The sequence below is a fragment of the Eptatretus burgeri genome, chromosome 8 (genome assembly GCF_056783735.1).
Source record: "Eptatretus burgeri isolate ZD-2024b chromosome 8, Ebu_testis_v1, whole genome shotgun sequence".
Classification (NCBI taxonomy): domain Eukaryota; kingdom Metazoa; phylum Chordata; class Myxini; order Myxiniformes; family Myxinidae; genus Eptatretus; species Eptatretus burgeri.
Window position 1 is genome coordinate 34,307,558 of NC_140968.1, and position 21,346 is coordinate 34,328,903.

Genomic DNA, 21,346 nt, shown 5'->3' on the forward strand with positions numbered 1-21,346 from the left:
TTCGGGGATGTAGATAGAAGGATGGCAGAGTTCAGCGGTGTGTGTGTTGAAGAGTTGGTGAGTTGTGAGGTGAGTACTTGGTGAGTGAGTGAGGCCAGCGGGTCTGTGTGTGTGGAGTGAATGGGGAATGCATGGTGCGATGAGTGATGGGGGGGAGGAGTGACTCCCGCCCAAGGGACCCCGGGGTCAGTGTAGAGTGAGTTAGCTGGGTTAGTCAAATTGAAATATGGAGGTCGTTTTGCTGTTGGTGGGAAAGTAGGCTCGAGACCCATTTGGAGGGGTGCAGGAGCCCTGTTGACGGGCTTGGGAGCGTGGCTGCGAAAGGTGAGTATCGCTGAGTGGGTACCCCGGGCACCAGGCTAGTCGGCCGTGGTAGGCCAAGGGCCCATGGGGGGCCGGGATAGCGTAGTGGGCACGGGTGCGCCTGCTTGGTGCGGGGGCCCGGGGCGCCATTAGCCGCGTGGGCAGTGTTGTGGGCACGGGTGACCCTCGGAAAGGGGCCCGGGAGGCCGGCCTGCCACGTGTGCGTTTCAGGGAGGTGCCATGGGGGCACTCCCGGTGTTAGGGAGCTGGTAGGCTCGGAGGCAGTGTAGTGCCCGGGGTGCCATAGCGGGAGATTCGGCAGAGGGTCGTGCCTGCCAAAGGGAGCCACGTGTCCCAGTGCCAGGAGACCGTGTGAGGGCACGGAGAGAAAATTGGGGCGAGGCCCGAAATTGTGAGGACACCAACACAGGCGACGGGAATCTGCTGTTAGAACCAATAGTTTAAGCGAGAGGCGCTTGTTGAAAGCCCCGGGGTAGTTTAACAGTTAAATGGTTAGGGTAGATTAGGAGATGTACCCCTCCGCACCATCCATCCCTCGCTGTCGTTGTGGGCCGCTGGACCCACTTGGTGTTAAGATCGCCGAACTCTGGGGAGGCCATTCTGCGGCTTGAGTTGGGCCTCGACACAGGACGTTAGCTCTCCCTTGTTCCCCTCCGGGAAGGGAACGTAGGGGTTGGGAGTAGGCTCGGTGACAGAATAGGTTAGCCGAACAAGGACGATAAAGGGGGTTAGGGGGACGATTTATAGTGGGGAGTAAAAATAAAAACAACAAAAAAAATAAGTTGGGGCTAAATTGGGGTTTGACAAATTAAGGGGAGTGGGTATGTACAGTGACAGGCAAAGGCGATAGGTTGGGAGGGAGACAGGTAGGTAGGTCCGAGCCCGCCTTCCAAGTGGGCCAGCACCACCGCACTCCCCTCCACCAACCTCCACTGAACGGCAAAGGCTGGCCAACTTCATCGGCTGGCCGTGTTTTGCTTCAAGGCGGAGGCCGGCCAACTTCATCGGCAGGTGTGTGCTCCACGGCCTGTGCTGGCCAGTTCATCTGCTGGCTGTTTTTCTTCGAGGCCTGTGCCGGCCAGTTCGCCTGCCGGCTGTGTTTGCCTGCAGCGGCCTTCTTCTGCGGGCTGTGTTTGCCTGCTCACCTTTGCCATGCCATGCCCACTGCCCACGTTCACCAGCCCCGTTCAATTTTTGCTTTGCCCCACCCCCCTGTTCATTGCCATGTGCGCCAGGATCAAGGCAACAGTTTGCAAGCTGCAAGAACTGCCCCGTTGGCAGCTACAACACGGGCCTGCAGTGGCGGCCCGTGCACCGTATTTGTGTCCATCCATCCATCCGTTGTGCTCATTGCGTGTGCCACTTGAGCTGGCACGGAGACTGCGTTTGTGCAGCCCAAGCACCATTGTGGTTCACTGAGTTCAGTTCAAAAGGGAAGGCCTTGGACTGCGTGTGAGCAGCCAGCCACGTTCCCTGTCACCTGCATTGTTTGAGCCAGAGACTGCATGTGGGCAGCCTGGCTCCCTGCTAACTGCTTTTCTTTTGCAGAGTTCAGTGATCCTGGGCCATGGTTTAGTGTAAAATTTGTAAGTTAAGGTTAAGATGTACTGTAAATATGAGTGCGCCCCCCGGCATGTCTGTCTAGCGCCGGCAATTTTATTTAAGTCGTCCGTGTGAGTGAGTTTGTTTAGATAGTTACGCAGCCCTCAGGTTATTTATTTTGGGGACACGAATACCATGAATGTCGCACTCAGGGATCCGTAGGTAAAATGTACTAGGGGAAAACTACACATGATGGCACACGAAAATTTGACGACTCGGGACGAGTCTGTAAAAAGGGGAGGGGGTAGTGTTGTGGTTACCAAATTCGCAAACCACCATTCAGGTCCCTTAGGTGAGGTATCTCGGCAAGTATATGTGTAGTTAGGCCCAAACCCGTTGTCTAGTGGGAATACATGTCATTTATGCGAGCTGCGACTCTTCAGGATAGCCGTTTTTCTTTTACTATCTTTATTTTGGACCAACCGCCATGATCACAACCACAACATCAACCACCAACCACAACCACCGCTTCACCACAACCGCCACGACCTTCCCGTCACGCCTCGCGGCCGTAGCATCGCCGCCGTTCTTGCCCCGCTGTGGGTACCGGTGTTGGACTCATGCAGAACGCGCGTCGAACAGCGTGTACAAAATCACGGATTTTGTGCTTCAAAAACGGATCAAAAACGACACACGCCCACTTTTTGCCGTCCAATCGGTGAGCGAGGGGCGACTGGCCCGCCCCAGGGCGATCGATATATGCAAATTTGTGGATCAAAAAGCCTTCACGCCCACTTTTTCTCGGGCCAATGGGGAGCGAGGTGAAAGGTCAAAGGGAGGGGGTCAAAGGCGAAGTTACGGGGGGATAAAAGGACGGTGTTCGTCAGTCAGAAGAGAGTCGCGAAGGAGAACGAGAACGAGGAGGAGAACGAGAACGAGAAGGAGTCAGAAGAGAGAGTCGCAAACGAGAACGAGGAGTCGGAACGGAGGGGATGAGTGTGGAAGACTGGAGCCCGAAGCCTGCAGTGGCTGGAGAAGCTGAAGAGAGTCGGACGAGGGGGTGCTCGCGTCGGTGCCAGGAGCTGCACGCCCGAGGGAGGCCGGCAGCGCGACCTGGCCGAGGTGGAGACACACACCAGGGATAATAAAGATCCTCTATACCCCGAGCATCAGCAACCCCCTCCTGTTTCCCCCCGCGCTGAGATAGTGCGACCAAGGGGGCCCCGTTCCCACCCCCTGCCAGGCACTGTCCACGAGGCCCGCGGGTTGCGGGGCCATCGCCGCTCCGCGTCTCATCACCAGACGGGTAGGCCCAACCCGGTCTCGGCCTCAGGCCTGCCCCATCCTTGGGGGTATTTCTTTTCCTTGGTTTTGGGTATGTGTTGTCGGCGCCATCTGTGAAGTAGAATTGTATAAGTGTTGCCGTGTGCTCGGTAGTCGGTATTAGCTCTGCACTGTGTTTTCACTTTTATGTTTGCTTTTTGTGTAAATGGAATTGTGTTTTCTTTTTTTTGTGTGCATTTGGTGGAATTGTATTTGTGTGCTTCCCGTGTGCCGAGAATAAATGTGCTTTATTGTTGAACTGTTTCCCCGTTCGCTTCGTCATTTCTTTCTTTGAATGCCCATCTTGCTTCACGTAAAGGGTTGGTAGTGGGCTGAATACGCCCGATAATTAATCGAACCGTGGAGGTCGACGATAACACCGCCGGTTATTCTGATAGTACGGAACGGGTCGCTAAGTGGCCCGTGTCCGAAGTCGACCTGCGGCGAGGTGCGATCGCCCGGTCTACCCTCCGCGTGGGTACTTAGGTAGTTCCACTGGCGAGCAACCCTATCCCACGCGGGGGCTGATTGGCTCGATCGCGGTGAGACCGAAAGGTCCACCCGTGACTGGTTCCCGGCGTTAGTCCGAGAGGGTCACGACTGGATTGTCCGTCCGGTGGGCGACGTGCCGCGATTCGAGTTACGTGGCCGTTCGCACGCCGGCGGGCGCGAAGACCGCAACAATATATATATATATATATATATACTAGCGATACCTGTGCACATGCACGGGATAGCAGTACAACATAGCTGGTAGCAGACGACAGACCGTACACGGGGAATGACAAAAATACGCATTGTGCAAAATGCAAGTGGTACTATGGAACGCCAAGACTTCCCAAACATTGTCGGCATGTCCGCTAAGTGCCACAGCAATTTCATAGGGATCGTGTGACGGCGAGCCGAGTTTTTAGTGTGCAAGCTTCGTATTATAATAGATATATATATATATATATATATATATATATATATATATATATATATATATATATATATATATATATATGTTATACAATCACAATATCACAAAAAAATTATGGACGGATTGGGATGAAACTTGATGGATGAGTTGGTTCGGTGACAAGAACAAGCCGATGATTAAATTTTGGTTCAGGTCCAGATGCAGATCCGGCCTATCAGTGGGGATAAAATGTAAGCTGTTCAGCCTACCAGAGATATGCACTCCACCGAATGCCGTTACAGTTTTACCTGTGAGCCTTCTGATAACACAGATTGAAAATAGCAGTTATCAAGCTTTATGCGATTGATTGGCATGCATGATCAAGTCAGCAGATGGTTCCAAATGCAGTAATATGTTCAAGCAAGTGATAAAGCAGTGAGAATGCAAGATTCCAACCTGACGCTCTGAGTGGGGTTCCACCGCTCCGATGGAAGCTCTCCACTCTGCGGGTCATCCACAGGAGGGTGCAATATAGAGATGCATACATCACCATTCTAACAAACGCACAGGAGGAGGGGTTGGTGGAGGAGGAGGAGGAGCATTTTATTCATACTTAAAGAAATCTATCATACCAGTGGCAGTGCACAAAAGTATTAACGAGAAACACCAACCTCCAATAATAAGCGATTTTCAGCAAAACTGCTCGTTTGTTGCATCGAGTAACAAAAAAAAAATATTCAACTGGTGTAAACTTCCTTGTTTAACCTTCCCAATAAGACAATACTCAATGTTCACCTCCATTCGCTCATACCCCGTCTGTCTTCCTGAGTCAGTTCGTGTCAAACTCTTCCCCATTCTGTCTTTTGTCATCTCCGCATGACCTTGTCCTGCATGCGATTTAGGTTACAATGGATGCACAAACTCCTGCATGAACCTTCAATCACAGTCGATGATGCCACCTCTTCTACTTTCTTTAATGGCCACAATTATTCCCACATTATTGGGGGGTTGGCCAGGAGAAGTTTTTGCCAGCATTTTCAAGAACCGGCTGGCCAAGCCCTGTGTTCGACCAAGTAGTTGGGGTAGGAAATTGTAATTTTGTCATGGTGAAGGTGATAGCTCGCTTAGTCTTCGCGAAGGACACCGTGGGATCTTTAAGGTCCACCAATGAATGCCGGCAGATGGGACGCCCAGTTCAGCGTCAATCTAAGGGATGGCACACACATTGACGAATCACACTGCCGGTGAAACACCGGAATGATAGTTTATAGCAGAGTCGAGATTCAAATCCAGGTTGGACAATTTAGAAGTGAGCGCGAACCTCTTGGCATTCCTGCCAGCCCAGTAGATGATGACACTAATAACGATGCACACATTTTCATCCTGTATAAATGCTCTATGGTCTATGCTATGGGGTTATAGGCTCAATATGGCACCGATATACTTTAACATAAACTTGGAAAGCACTACTGCCGATACACATCTTTCCATGCAAAACCATCCTTAAACACCAGAAACATACGAACACACCGCATCCTCTGAACTCTGGAAAATGAAATCCACCCACGCACCCAAATCTAAGGGGTTGCAATGAAGCAAATCAATCCTCCTCCAAACTATGATCTACAATGAACCATCAGCTCAAAACCTCCTTTTACATAGTAAGTGACAAAAATAAATAATCTTCAGTGGTCATGTCCACTACATTGGATGTGCATAATCTGATGGACACGACCAGGATGGACAAAGAATAGCACGAGCCTTGGAGAAGCTGAGCAAACTTCATAAGCCGGCAAGGCGAAGGGCCATATATTTATTAAGCAAACACAATCGGGTGGGGTTTCGGGTGTTGGATGAGCGGGGAGAAAAAGAAAAGGAAGTTCTAAGGAAGCCAGGGAAAAGGGAAGGTGGATATGTGGGGCATTTGGAAGTAGACAGAGTGAGATAGATAAACAGACAGATATAGACATAGACACACCCCTTACATTAACAGAATGTACACAGCACCCCCAAGATTGTCAAACTGCCTAACAATCTTCCAGGGCACAGTCTTGTGCAAACAGAGAATGCACATTTTCTCTCTGACCTAAGTGAACTCAACATGATTCCGATTTCAATTGTCCTGTTCGAGAAGCTCCTAAAAGAGTTGGACAGACATCGCTGTAGAATTACAACACACTCCCACTTGCACTCGAACAAGAATCCATTGGACCAACAGAAGTGCTTCAGTCGACGAAGGATGTGGCGACTATACACCAACCAAACAAGGTGAGTCAGATCAGTACTCCAGTACAGTTGTGCAGACATCACTTGGGGGCTCGATCTCGTGCCATCAGGATACGAGTGGTGCTCCGTGTGGTCGATGCTGAAATGCATTCACGTAAAAGCGACTTCGATGCAGAGGATAAGTGCCCATTCAAGTGGGGCAGGTGTTCAATCACATTGATTTTCAAAGGGAAACTCCACACTCATGCATAGATGAAGAACATTTATACAGAGCAACAATACCTCCAATTTTGAATGCATAGATGAATGGAGTTTTGTCAAGTTGACTTGAAGCAAAGTTTGCCGAAACATTCAGAAAGGACCATCGGTATCATCACGTTCACATTAGTAAAATGTAAAGCATAATATTGGATGCACAGACTTTTGCAACAGCTAAAGCATCATTTACTGAAACGCAGCAAAATAATCACCAAAAAGGTACACCTATTGAGCCGCTATTCCTACCTACATGGACCTACTGTACCAAAAAAGCAGCTTCCTCACAGGGCTATTCTCAATGTATCGACTTCATGATCAAATCCAGCAGCTAGAATGGCACTGAGACTCCACTCAGTCAACCAAGGCCAAAAGCCGCTAAGAGAAAGTGCCTGAAAGTAAATAACACTGCTGGGGAGCTCGCTATCCCATTGCTGTTGGTCAATCCTCAGGACAAGTCACGGACCGGTGTTTGTTCATTTTTAACGAAACTCCAACAACAGTTCTGGGCCGATTACATCCAGACTGGCTACATAAGGATCAGCATGACCCCAGTTAGTGTATAGGGTTGTTTTTTTAATCGTTGCTGGTGGTTTTGGAGGGGAGGCGGGGGGGGGGGACGCAAAATATCCATGTAAATGTGCATCTTGTAGATGGGGGGGAGGGTGTTGGAATTTTCAAAAACGGAATTTCTTGTGTACCAGGTTGGAGGAGGCGGGGGGGGAGGGTGTTGGTCGAGGAAGCGGGTGGGGGAGGGAGTGGATCGGCTCCAGGTGGGAGAGGGTATTACAAGTCCCCACCCTTTACAGTACAGTACAGTATTCCTATTTCCACATTTTCTGAGTGCAGTGAGGAGTTTTGAATTGCAAGCATGAGGTATGTTTTTGCCTCAATGCACGTAATCCAGGTTGATTTTTTAAAACTATTTTCAGGAGCGATTGGGGCAGACGTTCGTTGCCCATACACCACCCAAATGAAGGTACATGTTAGAAGAACATGTTGCATGATTGGAACAAACAAGATTGCCCATCGGGCGGGTACTCTGCTCGTGCAACAAAAACGAAAGTGTCAATCTCTACTAAAACACAACTTCAACCAAATTATTTCAAGAGAGCTTACAGTACAATTTAGCAATCCATGATCCATGAGTAGGGAGACCCTATTCAGGACAAAGGTAGAAAAAAACGTGGAGATGCCAAAAAATCCCCAAAAAACAAGAGGGTGGAGAATGGCAGAAAAGAAAATAGCAAGGAGATGGTGGATGCAGTTGTGGAGTTAAGTGCACATGGAGAAGGTGGGGAGAGGGAGTGGATCGGCGTGGGGAGAGGGGTGGATCGGTGAGGATGCGGGTTTGGGTCGGCGAGGAGGTGGGTGTGGGTCGGCGAGGAGGTGGGTGTGAGGATGGAGTGGGTCGGTGAGGAGGCGGGGGGAGGGTGTTGGTCGAGGAAGCGGGTGGGGAGGGAGTGGATCGGCGAGGAGGTGGTGTGGGGAGGGAATGGGTTGAGGAAACAGCTGGGTTGGGGAGGAGGCCGGTGGGGTGGGGTCAGTGAGGAGGAAAGTGGTTCGGCGAGGTAGCGAGTTGGGGCGTGAGTCAGCGAGGAGGTGGGTGGGGGGGGAGTGAGTCGGCGAGGAGGCAATTAGGAGGGGGGCAGCGCAGCACCAAGAGAGGGGCGGAAAGGTATGGCAGTTCAGCAGAGTGAAATGTTTGGTCGATTCCAAGATTAAGCAGAAAAAGTCAATTTTCCTGAAGTTTTAATTTCCTAATGACAAGTAGCACTCTGCCAAAATAAGCAGTACCTTTCAATTGAAAGGAGGTATTTTGAGTGATGAAAACAGTAATCTTCACCAACTTCCTTTTCAAGGACAAAAAAAAAAACTTTCATCAGCACAAAGAAATTTGTTGAATTACCCAAACATATTTTCTCATGATCCTTCTGTCACATACAATATTCTTCCAAGCGTAGGGAAAACCAGCTATTTTGCTCCACATTAAAGTGAGTTACCTCCTGCACTTTGCATTTATTTATTTATATTGTACATTCAGGTTACATTAACTTTTACCAAGATTAATTGTAGTTCATTCATGGCCATGCTCTTTCCAGAACGGCATCGCTGCCGAAGCTGTTACCAGGCCAAGAATAATACAGTGCGTCGCTTGACATTGCTGTTACCAATCATTTAGCCAGAGAAAGAAAGGACCTGGTACACAAGAAATTCCGTTTTTGAAAAATATTGTGGGATCTTCAATGTCCACCAGCGAATGTGAGCACACACACGACACAGGGTTCTCTCATCGATACGTGGCATCAAACTTGTGAATCACTACGTCAGCACCAATTTCTGATCCCAGAGACCTGTTGTCAAGTCAGCATCTGAAATCAGACCAAACAGCTCAGAGTGAAGTACACCACCTCTAGTGCCCTTTAAACTGCACTACCCTGGTATCTCAACCCTTCAGGTTTAAATATTTGTTAAATGGATTCAGCCTTTCTCAGAGACAAGAGTTGCAGACAATGCACATCCAAACGCAAAATAATATAGTGGTTTGTTAACATCCGTCAAATTATAATTGGGTCCAAGGCAGTGGCATCTCAACAATTTTCTGACAACCTGCTGCTGCGTAAGAGAGACAGGAGGTAGGTAGTATTTTACTGTTCCTTTATTCTCACCCTCTCAAAGCTTTTGTATGGTACTTCAAGAAGTTGTGTTTCTGTGAAGTTATACCATGAAACTACATTATATTTTGCTTCCTCTCACTTCAAAGGACTTGCCTTTGCAGAGATGAAGGTGGGGCATGATGTACATCCTCATCAATGTACATTATTTATCAACGGTCTGCTCATTTTCATTCATGTCCCATTTCGATAAACCGAGAAAACTGCCATAAATGAAGGTTCGAGCTATTTTCATACAGACTTCTGAGGTTACACCCTACTACTGCTACCTTAGAACCTACCTCTTACATGTTCACTCTTCAATTCATTTTAGAAGGATAAAACACAGTCAAAATAACCCATTCTGAAACAATTCCAAATTACAATTCCATTCCACCCCATCATCTAATTCCTTGGCATTATGAAGTCACAGTTGTCTGCCAGGTGAACAACGGACTGCCACACTTGCATGAATCTCAGTGCAATATTTCCTTGTTGGTGTTGATGGCAGTTGTACACACAGCCCATGCTTGCCTCATAGATGTTCGGATGCCACATCTTGGTGAGAAAGCGAAAGGTCGGAGGAGAGTAAGGGTAGTCCTTAGGGAATTTCATTTGTGCCTTGGAAAGGGACAGCGGTGACAATAAATGATTATGACTCCAATCTTACACTTATTATGGATAAGATGAACAAAGGCAAAAAAAAAACCCTACCCCCCCCCCCCCCAAGTCCACCTTCATGATTCCATTAGGACTGAAAAACCTCGTTACCTTATGTTACTCAGTTACCTTGAAATACCCTCCTTCGTAGAGGGTGTTCGGTGGTCCAAAAATGGCCACCTCCCAGTTGTAGAGGTCTGACTCGTCCACAAGTGTGATGGCAAAGCCCTCCATAGGCTCCTCCTGCAAACCCTTGAGCTCCAAAAGCAGGGCCTTCTGAGAGCTGGACATCTGCGGAGAAGCCATGATGGAGGCGGGGAGACACCGGAGAAAAAGGAGAAATAAAAATAAAAAGGAAAGGGGGTGAGGGGTGGGGTATCCGTTGAACTACTGGCCAAAGGGATTATACATACACTGGGTATTATTTTGTTTTTTTGAATGATTTAAATCAGAGAAACGTGGGCTGAAAAAAATCACGAGAGGAAAGGTAATTAGGCAGAAGGAAAACGGTTAACGGTGAAAGAATGAAAGACAAGAATAAAGAAGACAGGAGGGAGTAAGACAGTTGAGAAAGGGGGAGCAAAACAGCGAAAAGTGCAAGGCGAGAATAAAAACATGAAAGATGAATAGTTGTGTATTGTCGGGGGGTAATAAGATAATGAATGAAGAAATGAAGTGACAAAAGACGAGAGAGGAAAAAATGAGAGCAGCTCAAGCCGGCGGCCGAGCCGCAGCAGCTGGAAATGGCTTCCGATACCTTTTCCGGTCGAAAACACGCCCACTTCCGACAAAACACGCTCCACGCCACGCCTCTTCCAGGGGAGTGTCCATTAGCAAGCAGTTTGTGCGGTGCTCGCCAAGTGGCTTAAGCACTCATGCAAGAACTCCAAAGAAACGGTCGATAAGGAACGGCTGGCTTGGCAAGCCGATTGGTCAAGGGACATTCTCGGCTCCTCACTGTGATGAAAGATTCCAGTTTTCTTGCTTACGTCACAAAACGACGCTCCTTTCAAAACAAATATCAAAAAGGCTTCTATTGGTTTAAGGTCACAAGAGGCAAGACAATGCACCTTCCTTGTGCACGTGGAAACGATAATGGTACGAGTGATAAAGTTTCACCATTTTGCGCCGTCTACATCGCAACAATTACTTTACCTGTAAACTCTCCAGCAACAACTCAAAGGCACGATCAAATCGGTTCGCTGTAAACAACCGACCACATTGTATATGCAAAGTCTCAATTGCAAATCACCGCGAATATTATTCCTGCCCGAAGATCCTCCTTTTCTGCGTTAATTCCAACTAGTGCGCGCCCGTACGTGAAAAAAAAAACTTTCAAACTGCATGCCAGAAACAACAACCACACAGGCCGTTCGTTCACTCTTGCGTGCCCGTACGTGCAAAAAAAAGAAAAAAAAAGAATTGTGACGTCATAGCACCGTGTCCTGTCATTGCTTTGGTAAGTAAATGGCCATAACTTGGGAAGCACTTGTCCGATTAATATCAAACCTTGAAAGGGCACTTCCTTAGGTCCCCAGCAATATACCTGGCAAGTTTCAATTAGATCGGACCAGTGGTTGTCGAGAAACAGTGGTCACAGACAGACAGACAGACAGACAGACACACAGAGATTGCTGGAATTATAGATAGATGAGCTTCTCCAGCTCCATCAAAGATCTCATGCGTGTCTTTGCCAACCGGTGATACCAAGGTTCGATGTAACAATCATTTAACTAAACCTTATAACAAAATGAGATTGGCATTTGACGATACATTTTCATTCAAATGAACACCCATCTCGACTCTGGACCCCCACCCAGAAAGCGTTTGAGAAAAGGTCTGATCGGCAATTACAACATTCACGATATTTGTCTGATTACTCACTCTCACAGTTACTCCGTCCCATTGAACTGTATATAAGATTGGAAAGATTATGAGGGTGCGAATTTGTTGCCACCAAGCGCCATCTTGGTAGGCCCACTCGTAGCAGATATATTTCGACCTGCGTGATAAATTGTCGGGAGATCTTGAATATTAATTTTGAGTTCAAAGTCAAAGTCGATGTGACCACTTTCTCACATAAACATAACGCAACGCGGGATGCGGTGAATCGTGCGTTGTGCCAAGCAACATGGTGGCATGTGCGTACAGAAGGGGTTTTGCAGTGGCGACACAATGGTGCGTGCAATGTGACCCGCCATAATCCTTCAGGTCTTATGTACAGTTCAATGCTCTGCCCTCGGGGCATGAGATGGCGTGAGTAATTTGTCAAAGTATTGCAAAACTGGAGGTTTTTGAAAGTGCCAAGAAGGAGAGTTGTGCTCTCATGTTCAAGCGTACAAATAAATTAATATAAAATAAAGGTTTTAAAGGCTGTAAAAAAAAAAATTGCAAAAGTTTACCACCATTTACGCATCGTCTTTTACACCACCTTATTTAACATGTCATACTACTGCTAAACGGAAGGTTTTTCAAAGTTGCTAATACGGTGATTTGTGTTCTTCAGTGTTAATGTATATAACTCAATTTAAATAAAATCAAGGTTTTAAAGGCTGTAAAAAGAAACAAAAGCTTTATCGTGGGTGTGGGCCAGTTGGGTGGGGTTGAATTAACACAGTCAAGTATTAATTCACAAGTCCGTCTTGTTCATACCAAGCTAAAAGAGCAATCAGAGACTGCAGACACTCACCATGCAGGACTTGTTTCACATGGTTGCGTTGTGTGTAAATGATGCATTGACAAATTACAACGTAGGTTTATGTTCTTGCAGCAGACAAACAGACCTTTCTGGATTTATTGTATAGATTCACGTTCCAATCGCATGCATTTTACTGGCGTAAACATATTTTTATAGTACGTCCTTTATAGATGCACATCTTTAAGACATATTCACATTCTAACAAACACATCCATCATAGACAGACTCACATTCTAATAATACATACTTTATAGACATATTCACATTCTAATAAACACATCCATCAAAGACAGACACATTCTAACAAGCCGGTAGGCGGCATGGCTGCTCGCTCTAGATGGAAAGCTGGCCGACGCGACTAGCTGATATTCATGTACATGCTATCAATCAATTTAGCACAATAAATATGATTATCACAGCCCTCTTAGTTTGCGCCCAGAAACCCGCCTTGTGAAATTTCAGGCATGTTTCCAAAGAGACTCTAACAAACGGCAGCCCTGGTAATTCCATTTATCTATTCGCTAAAGATTTAATTTTTTTATATGATGCTGTGAGACATTCTCCTTGGACACAAAAAACAGGTCCCTCGGAGGTATTGATTTTTTTGTACAGTCCACAATAAGTGTACGATGTACGATAAAGTATTTTAGCTGTTGCTAAGCAACAGAGGTGTGCATAGCAACCATTCATTTTTGTGTACATGCTCACCACATTGTACACATTTCACCCAAGTTTCATCAAAATCAGACTCTTTCTCTTAGAGATATTCGCAATTAACCGTTTCTGAAATGTTCGACATGTACTCGCCCAAAAACTATCTCCTCCTACAAATATTTTTTGTTCGGGCTGCAAATTGGCATGAAGGGAGCTAGATAGATTGCGCAAAGAACTCTAGGCTTCGATTTTTCGTTTTTCTTTTTAAATTTTTTTTCGATTTTTTGACCACTTTAAAGGGACGTTGCTAGGGCCCGGGGTCCCATATTCAAAAGCACACGATTCCCAGAAATATTGGTCCTACCTACCAAATTTCATTGGAATCGGTTGAGTGGTTTAGCCCCTCAGCTTGACCAAAGTTTCGTGGACAGACAGACAGATGGAAATGTCCAGAATAAGGGTGCTCTAAGAACAGCCAATAATACGTACTTTATAGACACACACATTATAATTGTACATATAGTCGGGTCAAAATACCACCTGACCCACAACAAATTGCAACAAAAGGTTTTTCAGTGGTTTTCATTCCTACTGGATAAACGGTGTACTGATAAACAGAAAAAAAGTCTACCCAAATTTGACATCTGGAAATGGGTTAAAAACAGTCATTTTCAAGATGGCCACCACCAGGCTTTGAAATAATTAAAACAGCTATAACTTCTTCAATAATTGTGATGAAAACATAATTGTTGGTTCTGGTCCATGGTTTTAATGGATCAGCAATCCACTGGTGTCAATAAAATTTAGATCTGATCAGTATTTAACATGAAATCCAAGGTGGCAAAAATCAATAAATTTTCCATCTGAACCAAAATCACTGAACACTTGGTGCCACTGAAACATTTATTTGTGAACGTGACATAATGGCAGTTTAGGTTACAATTTCAGTCCTCATCACCGTCCTCTAGTTCCTCAGAGGCTTGATTTAGTGGATTGTCACAAAACGTCACTTGGCATGATCCACATGCAGACGTACACGGAAGCCCATTCTTTCTGCAGCTGCAACGGGGTGTGTCACAAGCTGTGGTGCAGTTGCAGTGTATCATCTTCAGAAGAGTGTCTGGTGCAGTATTCATGGCAGTCATGATAGGTACAAATCGATTGTCTTCAAGTCGCCAGCCCCAGTCCAGAGGATGTAGGTCACCTCCATCCCCATCTAAACCATGACCTGTAGGCTGTGTTACGTTCCACTGGGAAGTGAAATTTCGTGACAGAAATTTACTTATGGATGAAAGTCGGCTGTATAGTGTATTATTACCTGTTCTTCACAATGGTATAACTCTTCAAGTTCATAACCTGGCACGAAGGGGTGAAAAAGAGGTGAAAAGTCAGCGATTTCGTCGCGATTCACGTAGGGCGGTGGCCAAACTCATTGGGCGTGAGAACCAATCAGAGAACGCCACACAGGTCACATGACAGCTCCCCAGTCGGAGGAACTGGGGGAATTGTGGACAAAATGGTGATGGCCACAACCCGGAAGTACGTGATTTTGCAGGGTTCGAGAGAAAAAAAAATCACTGTTCCGCTCCATAATCGTACACTGCAATTTTGACTACTGGTGATTTCCCACCAATGTCATTGACCGTGTAGTGGACATTACGGTAGGAGAATTGCTCGTGCAAGCGGTCATTGGGGTTTCTTTCCTGCTGCCGACTTTCCCGATCTCCTCAGCCCATCCATTTTACCGTGGCCGACAATGGAAGAATGAAGACCCCAGCACAGGGTGGTCGGACGTAAGGAAGTTTGGGAGGTCCCGTGTAAACAAACCACAACAGCCGAACAAAGTTCAGAGAGAATATATTGCATGTCATGCTCAATGCATGCAAGTCAGGCACAGGTACACTTCCAGTCTTACACAAGCAAGTCAGGTTACACAAACAAGTCAGGTTACACAAGCAAGTCGGGCACAGACACAGACACAAGCAAGTCAGGCACAGACACCTAGATGGACACTATTCACCATCACTTGAATCATCACCTGAACCATCACTGTGATCGTTCACCAACTCTAGTTCAATTGCCGATTGTTCAACATTTTCACAACCTGTACATGAGCACAAATCTGTGCAACGAACATTTGCACGACGACATTTACACTGGTTTGCCAAACATCTGCTTTTCTCACAGCCACAAGATTCATGGGATAACAGGCCACGTGGAGCTACATCACCTGTATACCACCTCACGGACACGCATCCATCAATTACTTGCCTCCATCCTCAGTTTCAGCCATCATCATCTGACTGCGTTGTGACTTGCCATGAGACTTGAAAAATCGTTGAGGGTTGTGGCAGATTAAACATGTATCTTTTGGCAAAACATGAGATATCACCCCTGTTCTCTTTGGTCGGTCTCTTGTTGGCTGGCTGACAGGAATGGGCACTTCTCTGGCAGAGGCATCATCAGCACTCCGACTACCATGATGGGCAATCTTCCTCTGGATATTTGTTGTGTTGCAAAACGCATTATAGCACAACTGGTGATACCCACCATCAGTGGGGAACTCTTCACATTCCCAATCTTCCAAACGTTGCCATGCCAATTCGCTTTCTGGGCAATCCACGTCCACGTTGCACCAGAGTTTCCCACTTTCCTTGATTTTTGACCAGCTTTCGTGCCCCAGTTTTATCAGTTTCGCTGTGCGTGGGGCTGCCCTCACATGTATGATGCACTTCATATTCCTTAGATGTCTTGTAAATGGCGAAAAATGTCGAAAAAAATGAAAATATTTTAGGCCGATCACCACGTTATCCATGGGTGCGGCAATCTTGAACTGCCTCCACACGCAAGTTTCTCCGAATGGAGAGCTGTCACGTGACCGTGTGGCGTGCGCTCATTGGTTCTCATGCCCAATGAGTTTGGCCACCGCCCGACACAGCGCGTGACGAAATCGCTGACTTTTCACCCCTTTTTTTCACCCTTTCGTGCCGGGTTATGGACTTGAAGAGTTATACCATTGTGAACAACTGGTAATAATACACTATACAGCCGACTTTCATCCATAAGTAAATTTCTGTCATGAAATTTCACTTCCCAGTGGAACGTAACACGGCCTAGTATGGACTGAGCTCAAAACTCATCACGTCCTCAAGTGACAAATCACCTATCTGGGATACCACCAGGAATCGCTGGAATAGCACACTGGAGTCGATGGTTCTGTGAGGAGCAACCAGGAGAGCATTAGAATTTCCCAGGGTCTTTGCTTTCTCTGTCCTCTTGATGGAGAAGGAAAACACAGGTTGTCCAATCATTATCTCGATGATTTTGTTCCCAACAGCTTCATATTCATGCACGTTGATGTCTTCGCTTGCCACGATACCATTTATGATATTTCTCAATGTAGGATCAGAGGAGAAAAGTGAAAATGCATTCAGCTTTGAGCTTATCTTCGAGAGGTCGATTGCATGTCTTTCAATTCTGGCACCAGTTGCTTCTTTATGCTGTTCGCTTGTTGCGTATGTGAGATCATTGAAGTCCTGCATGGCGACGTTGACCTCAGATGTTATGGGGGCTGACATTGTCTGCAATGCGAGGTGTTCCTCTGTCATCTTACTGCCATGAGTCAAGCCACCGGTGCTCTTTTGTGATCTCATGCGCGTTTGTTCGATGACTAGATCACAGCTGAGGCCTGCCCAAAACTGGTTTGTTCGCCGGATCACATGGAAGCCATTTTGAAACTTCTCATACACATCTGGGTGTTTGCTCTCCAGTTCACTCATTTCTTGTACGTAGAGATAAGTGGACTTCTGGTAGTTGTAGTGTCCAGCTGCTGCAAATATTGGCAAGGCATCAGCAACAGCTTGCAAGTGATCTTTCCAAGACCCAGTGCGATCTGCCTTGATCATTGCCTGAGCAGTATGGAGCATTTTCTGATAACCCAGCCACAGCTTACTCGTTTTGGATTGTGCAGCAAGTTCAGATTTCTTTTTTTCAAGCTCATCAGTGATCTTCACAATTGCAGCTGATTCTTCAAGACTTTCAAGAGAGATGTCACCCGTTAGCAAGGACGAATACATTTTCTCAATCTCTTCGACTTGGAGCATGAACTCAGGATTTTCCTCCACTACAGATGCCACAATAATTCGATGTAGACACTTGCTCACCGGTAGATGGCCTCGGAATGCCCTCTGAACAGATTTTCTGGACATCATATGAACTACAGCATTTTCACCGTACACCAGTTCCAGGATGTTTTTGAGTCCTGTTCCCGCCATCAACGTGCCTATTGCTCCAAGCAGATTCATGAACGTGTGAAATAGACTGAAAACCCTTTTGTTAGAATTTGATAAATGTTGGGTGATTGATTGCCTAACAGAGGTTTGATTATATAGAGACAATTTATTGATTTTACGCCCTGAAATGAGAGCGAGAGAAGAACCTTCAGAGTTTAGGCTTTATTCCATTTGATTGGAGCCGCTTCTGTGGGCACACCGGGGAATACAGGTTCAGCTAGGAGTACATAAGCAGTAACGTATACATGTGCGATTAATCATTGCAGACTAAATCCGCGTAAGCACGGAGTTCGATATAATCTCCATTCTCACCAGTCAATGAGCACCTTCAGTCAACGAGCATCAAGTGAACAGCCGATGTAAATGGCAATGCCCCGGGGACAATCACCCCGCACCGCGGAGACCTCCCCTTATACGCGAGACGCACAACATGTGATCCCGCGTCATGTCCCTCAATTCACCTCAATTCACCACACGCCCTTCATTTTTTTGCCACCATCTTGGATTTCAGGTTAAATACTGATCAGATCTAAAATTTTATTGACACCAGTGGATTGCTGATCCATTAAAACCATGGACCAGAACCAACAGTTGTGTTTTTAATCACAATTATTGAAGAAGTTATAGCTGTTTTAGTTATTTCAAAGCCCGGTGGTGGCCATCTTGAAAATGACTGTTTTAACCCATTTCCGGATGTCAGATTTTGGGAGACTTTTTTTCTATTGATCAGTATATCCAGTAGGAATGAAAACCACTGAGAAACCTTTTGTTGCAATTTGTTGTGGGTTTGGTGGTTGTTTGCCATAAGTTGACCCGACTAATACACTACTGTACTTTAGTGAAGTACTCATTTTTAAAAAACGATAATGTGTAATAATGGCCACCAACAAGTGGTGTTAGTGGTGTACGCTATGTTTGTAGCCAATGTGCTGACATGTGCAGACAAACGAACCCAAATGCAATACCCTCTCCGCTGGTGAGGGTAATAATGTTGTGGGGCCGAGTTTCGGTGGCGATAAACGACCACTAGGTGGAGCAGTGGAGTCGTCTCCCACCGAACACCCGGAATTTAGCTCGTGACTCGGACTACTCCGAAAGGTCACGGGTCACTGAGAGGACCGTGGTCGCCAATATTTCGACGGGGTGAGGTAGGGTTCACTTGTCCAACTCCAATTTACCTAAGTACTCACGCCGTCCAACTCCCGGGGAAACCACACCCTCGGCCGACTTTGTCCGAATCGAGTCGCTATCGCCGACTCGGATCAGGCGTAACCGAGCGGAAGTTACCAAAGCCGCGCCGGACCAAATGAACAATTTACTGACCCGAACGGCCTTACAAATTCTCAATACGCACCTTGCTAAACCAATGAAAGAAACACAAAAACAAGCTGAAACATCTAACAGGGGATTTATTTATAATGGAGGGAACACACAAGGAGCAGAGTTATCCGACTATAAGAAATGCAATCAATGTACAAGCTAAAGCACTTATCCAATTGCTACTTATAGACGGGCCCACAGACAGAAATGAACCCCAATGGTGTTTATTGAAGGTCTCCAGCTCGAGGAAAGGGAGCTGGAGACCAGAGCCTGCGCTTGGACCTGTCCACCTCGTGTGGTCTTCGACGATCCAGCTCGGCTGGACTCGAACCCGCAACACGACACCGCTCCAAGCACCAGGGACGGAGGAAAAGCGTCGGACGCCAGGTGGACGAGATGAGTGAGAGACGACCCGAGCACTGCCAAGCCGGCCAGACCAGACGAGTCGATCTCCGGCTCCTCAAACCCGATCGCTGCCAAGCCGATCAGACGAGTCGAGTCGAGTCGAGTCGAGTCGAGTCGAGTCGAGTCGAGTCGAGTCGAGTCGAGTCGAGTCGATCTCCGGCACCTCGAACTCGATCGCTAAACCCTAACGCTGTTAAAAAGGCCCAGGCGTTCCTTATATTGCATTTCTCCTGCGGGCTGGGGTGTCGTGGGAAGGATCGCCGTCTCAGACGACTCACCTCTCATTGGTCGAGAGGCTGTGGGAAAGTTCGCCGTCTGAGACGTTTCACCTCTCATTGGTCGAGAGGCTGTGGGAAAGTCGGTGTCTGAGACGTCTCACCTCTCATTGGTCGAGAGGCTGTGGGAAAGTTCGCCGTCTCTGACGTCTCACCTCTCATTGGTCGAGAGGCTGTGGGAAAGTTCGCCATCTGAGACGTCTCACCTCCCATTGGTCGAGAGGCTGTGGGAAAGTCGGTGTCTGAGACGTCTCACCTCCCATTGGTCGAGAGGCTGTGGGAAAGTTCGCCGTCTGAGACGTTTCGCCTCTCATTGGTCGAGAGGGTGTGGGAAAGTCGGTGTCTGAGACGTCTCACCTCCCATTGGTCGAGAGGCTGTGGGAAAGTTCGCCGTCTGAGACGTCTCACCTCCCATTGGTCGAGAGGCTGTGGGAAAGTTCGCCGTCTGAGACGTCTCGCCTCTCATTGGTCGAGAGGCTGTGGGAAAGTTCGCCGTCTGAGACGTCTCACCTCCCATTGGTCGAGAGGCTGTGGGAAAGTCGGTGTCTGAGACGTTTCACCTCTCATTGGTCGAGAGGCTGTGGGAAAGTTCGCCGTCTGAGACGTTTCACCTCTCATTGGTCGAGAGGCTGTGGGAAAGTTCGCCGTCTGAGACGTCTCACCTCCCATTGGTCGAGAGGATGTGGGAAAGTTCGCCGTCTGAGACGTCTCGCCTCTCATTGGTCGAGAGGCTGTGGGAAAGTTCGCCGTCTGAGACGTCTCACCTCCCATTGGTCGAGAGGCTGTGGGAAAGTCGGCGTCTGAGACGTTTCGCCTCTCATTGGTCGAGAGGCTGTGGGAAAGTTCGCCGTCTGAGACGTTTCGCCTCTCATTGGTCGAGAGGCTGTGGGAAAGTCGGTGTCTGAGACGTTTCACCTCCCATTGGTCGAGAGGCTGTGGGAAAGTCGGTGTCTGAGACGTTTCGCCTCTCATTGGTCGAGAGGCTGTGGGAAAGTTCTGTGGGAAAGTTCGCCGTCTGAGACGTTTCGCCTCTCATTGGTCGAGAGGCTGTGGGAAAGTCGGTGTCTGAGACGTCTCACCTCCCATTGGTCGCGGGGAACATACCATCTCTCTGGGGCGGAGTCGGAGCTCTGGTGGCCGAGGAAACTCCGCCCACGTACGTGCTGACACGCACGTGTTAAATGGTGCCGATGGATGATGCTGGGACGACAAACGAAGGAGGATATTGTTGTTGTAGTAATTGATGTAACAAAAGGTCTGACTATAAAATAAATCACAGCGCACGTACAATTATTCACTCATTAAACAAAGGGAAAGGAACCCTGACGAGAAACACAGACTTATCGATATAACTGTTCTATAGGGACCCTGGCTGTTGTGTGCGATGGGTTCCAGATTGGTAACGATAAATCCCACAACTGGAAGAATCTAAACTTTGCAATATCCATAAAAATAACACAACATATACAAAAGACAAAAAATATTGGATGGACACACACACACACACACACACACACACACACACACACACACACACACACACACACACACACACACACACACACACACACACACACACACACACAAATGTGTCATGCATAGCACAATACTTGTGAAATCCATGAAACAAATTTAACCTTAAAAAATAATTGGTGGTTGAATTAAATGACCAAATACGAAAATCTTCAAATTTCAAGTCAATTGGATAAAAATTGGCAATTTTAGAAATTTGGCCTATGTTGACTTTTTGGCCTAGGTTGACCTAGTGGCCTATGTTGACATCAAGATTACTTGTTCATTGAATTCAGTGACCTCAT

At 47.1% G+C, this 21,346-nt stretch overlaps 1 protein-coding gene across 5 annotated transcripts in view; it reads right to left on the reverse strand.

Annotated features, from left to right (window-relative positions):
* UBE2R2 (ubiquitin conjugating enzyme E2 R2) overlaps nucleotides 1-12,266 on the reverse strand; it is a 126,929-nt gene extending 114,663 nt beyond the window's left edge. For 3 of the 5 annotated variants that reach the window (XM_085891475.1, XM_085891472.1, XM_085891471.1), the window contains exons 1-3: nucleotides 10,015-10,636; nucleotides 9,760-9,846; nucleotides 4,547-4,644 (exon numbers count right to left, since the gene is read on the reverse strand). In XM_085891475.1, coding sequence (XP_085747601.1) covers nucleotides 4,547-4,644; nucleotides 9,760-9,846; nucleotides 10,015-10,191 — 362 coding nt within the window. In that variant the 5' untranslated portion in view covers nucleotides 10,192-10,636. The other 2 variants (XM_085891474.1, XM_085891473.1) reach the window with 2 other exon arrangements.
* Between the last annotated feature and the right edge of the window lie 9,080 nt (nucleotides 12,267-21,346).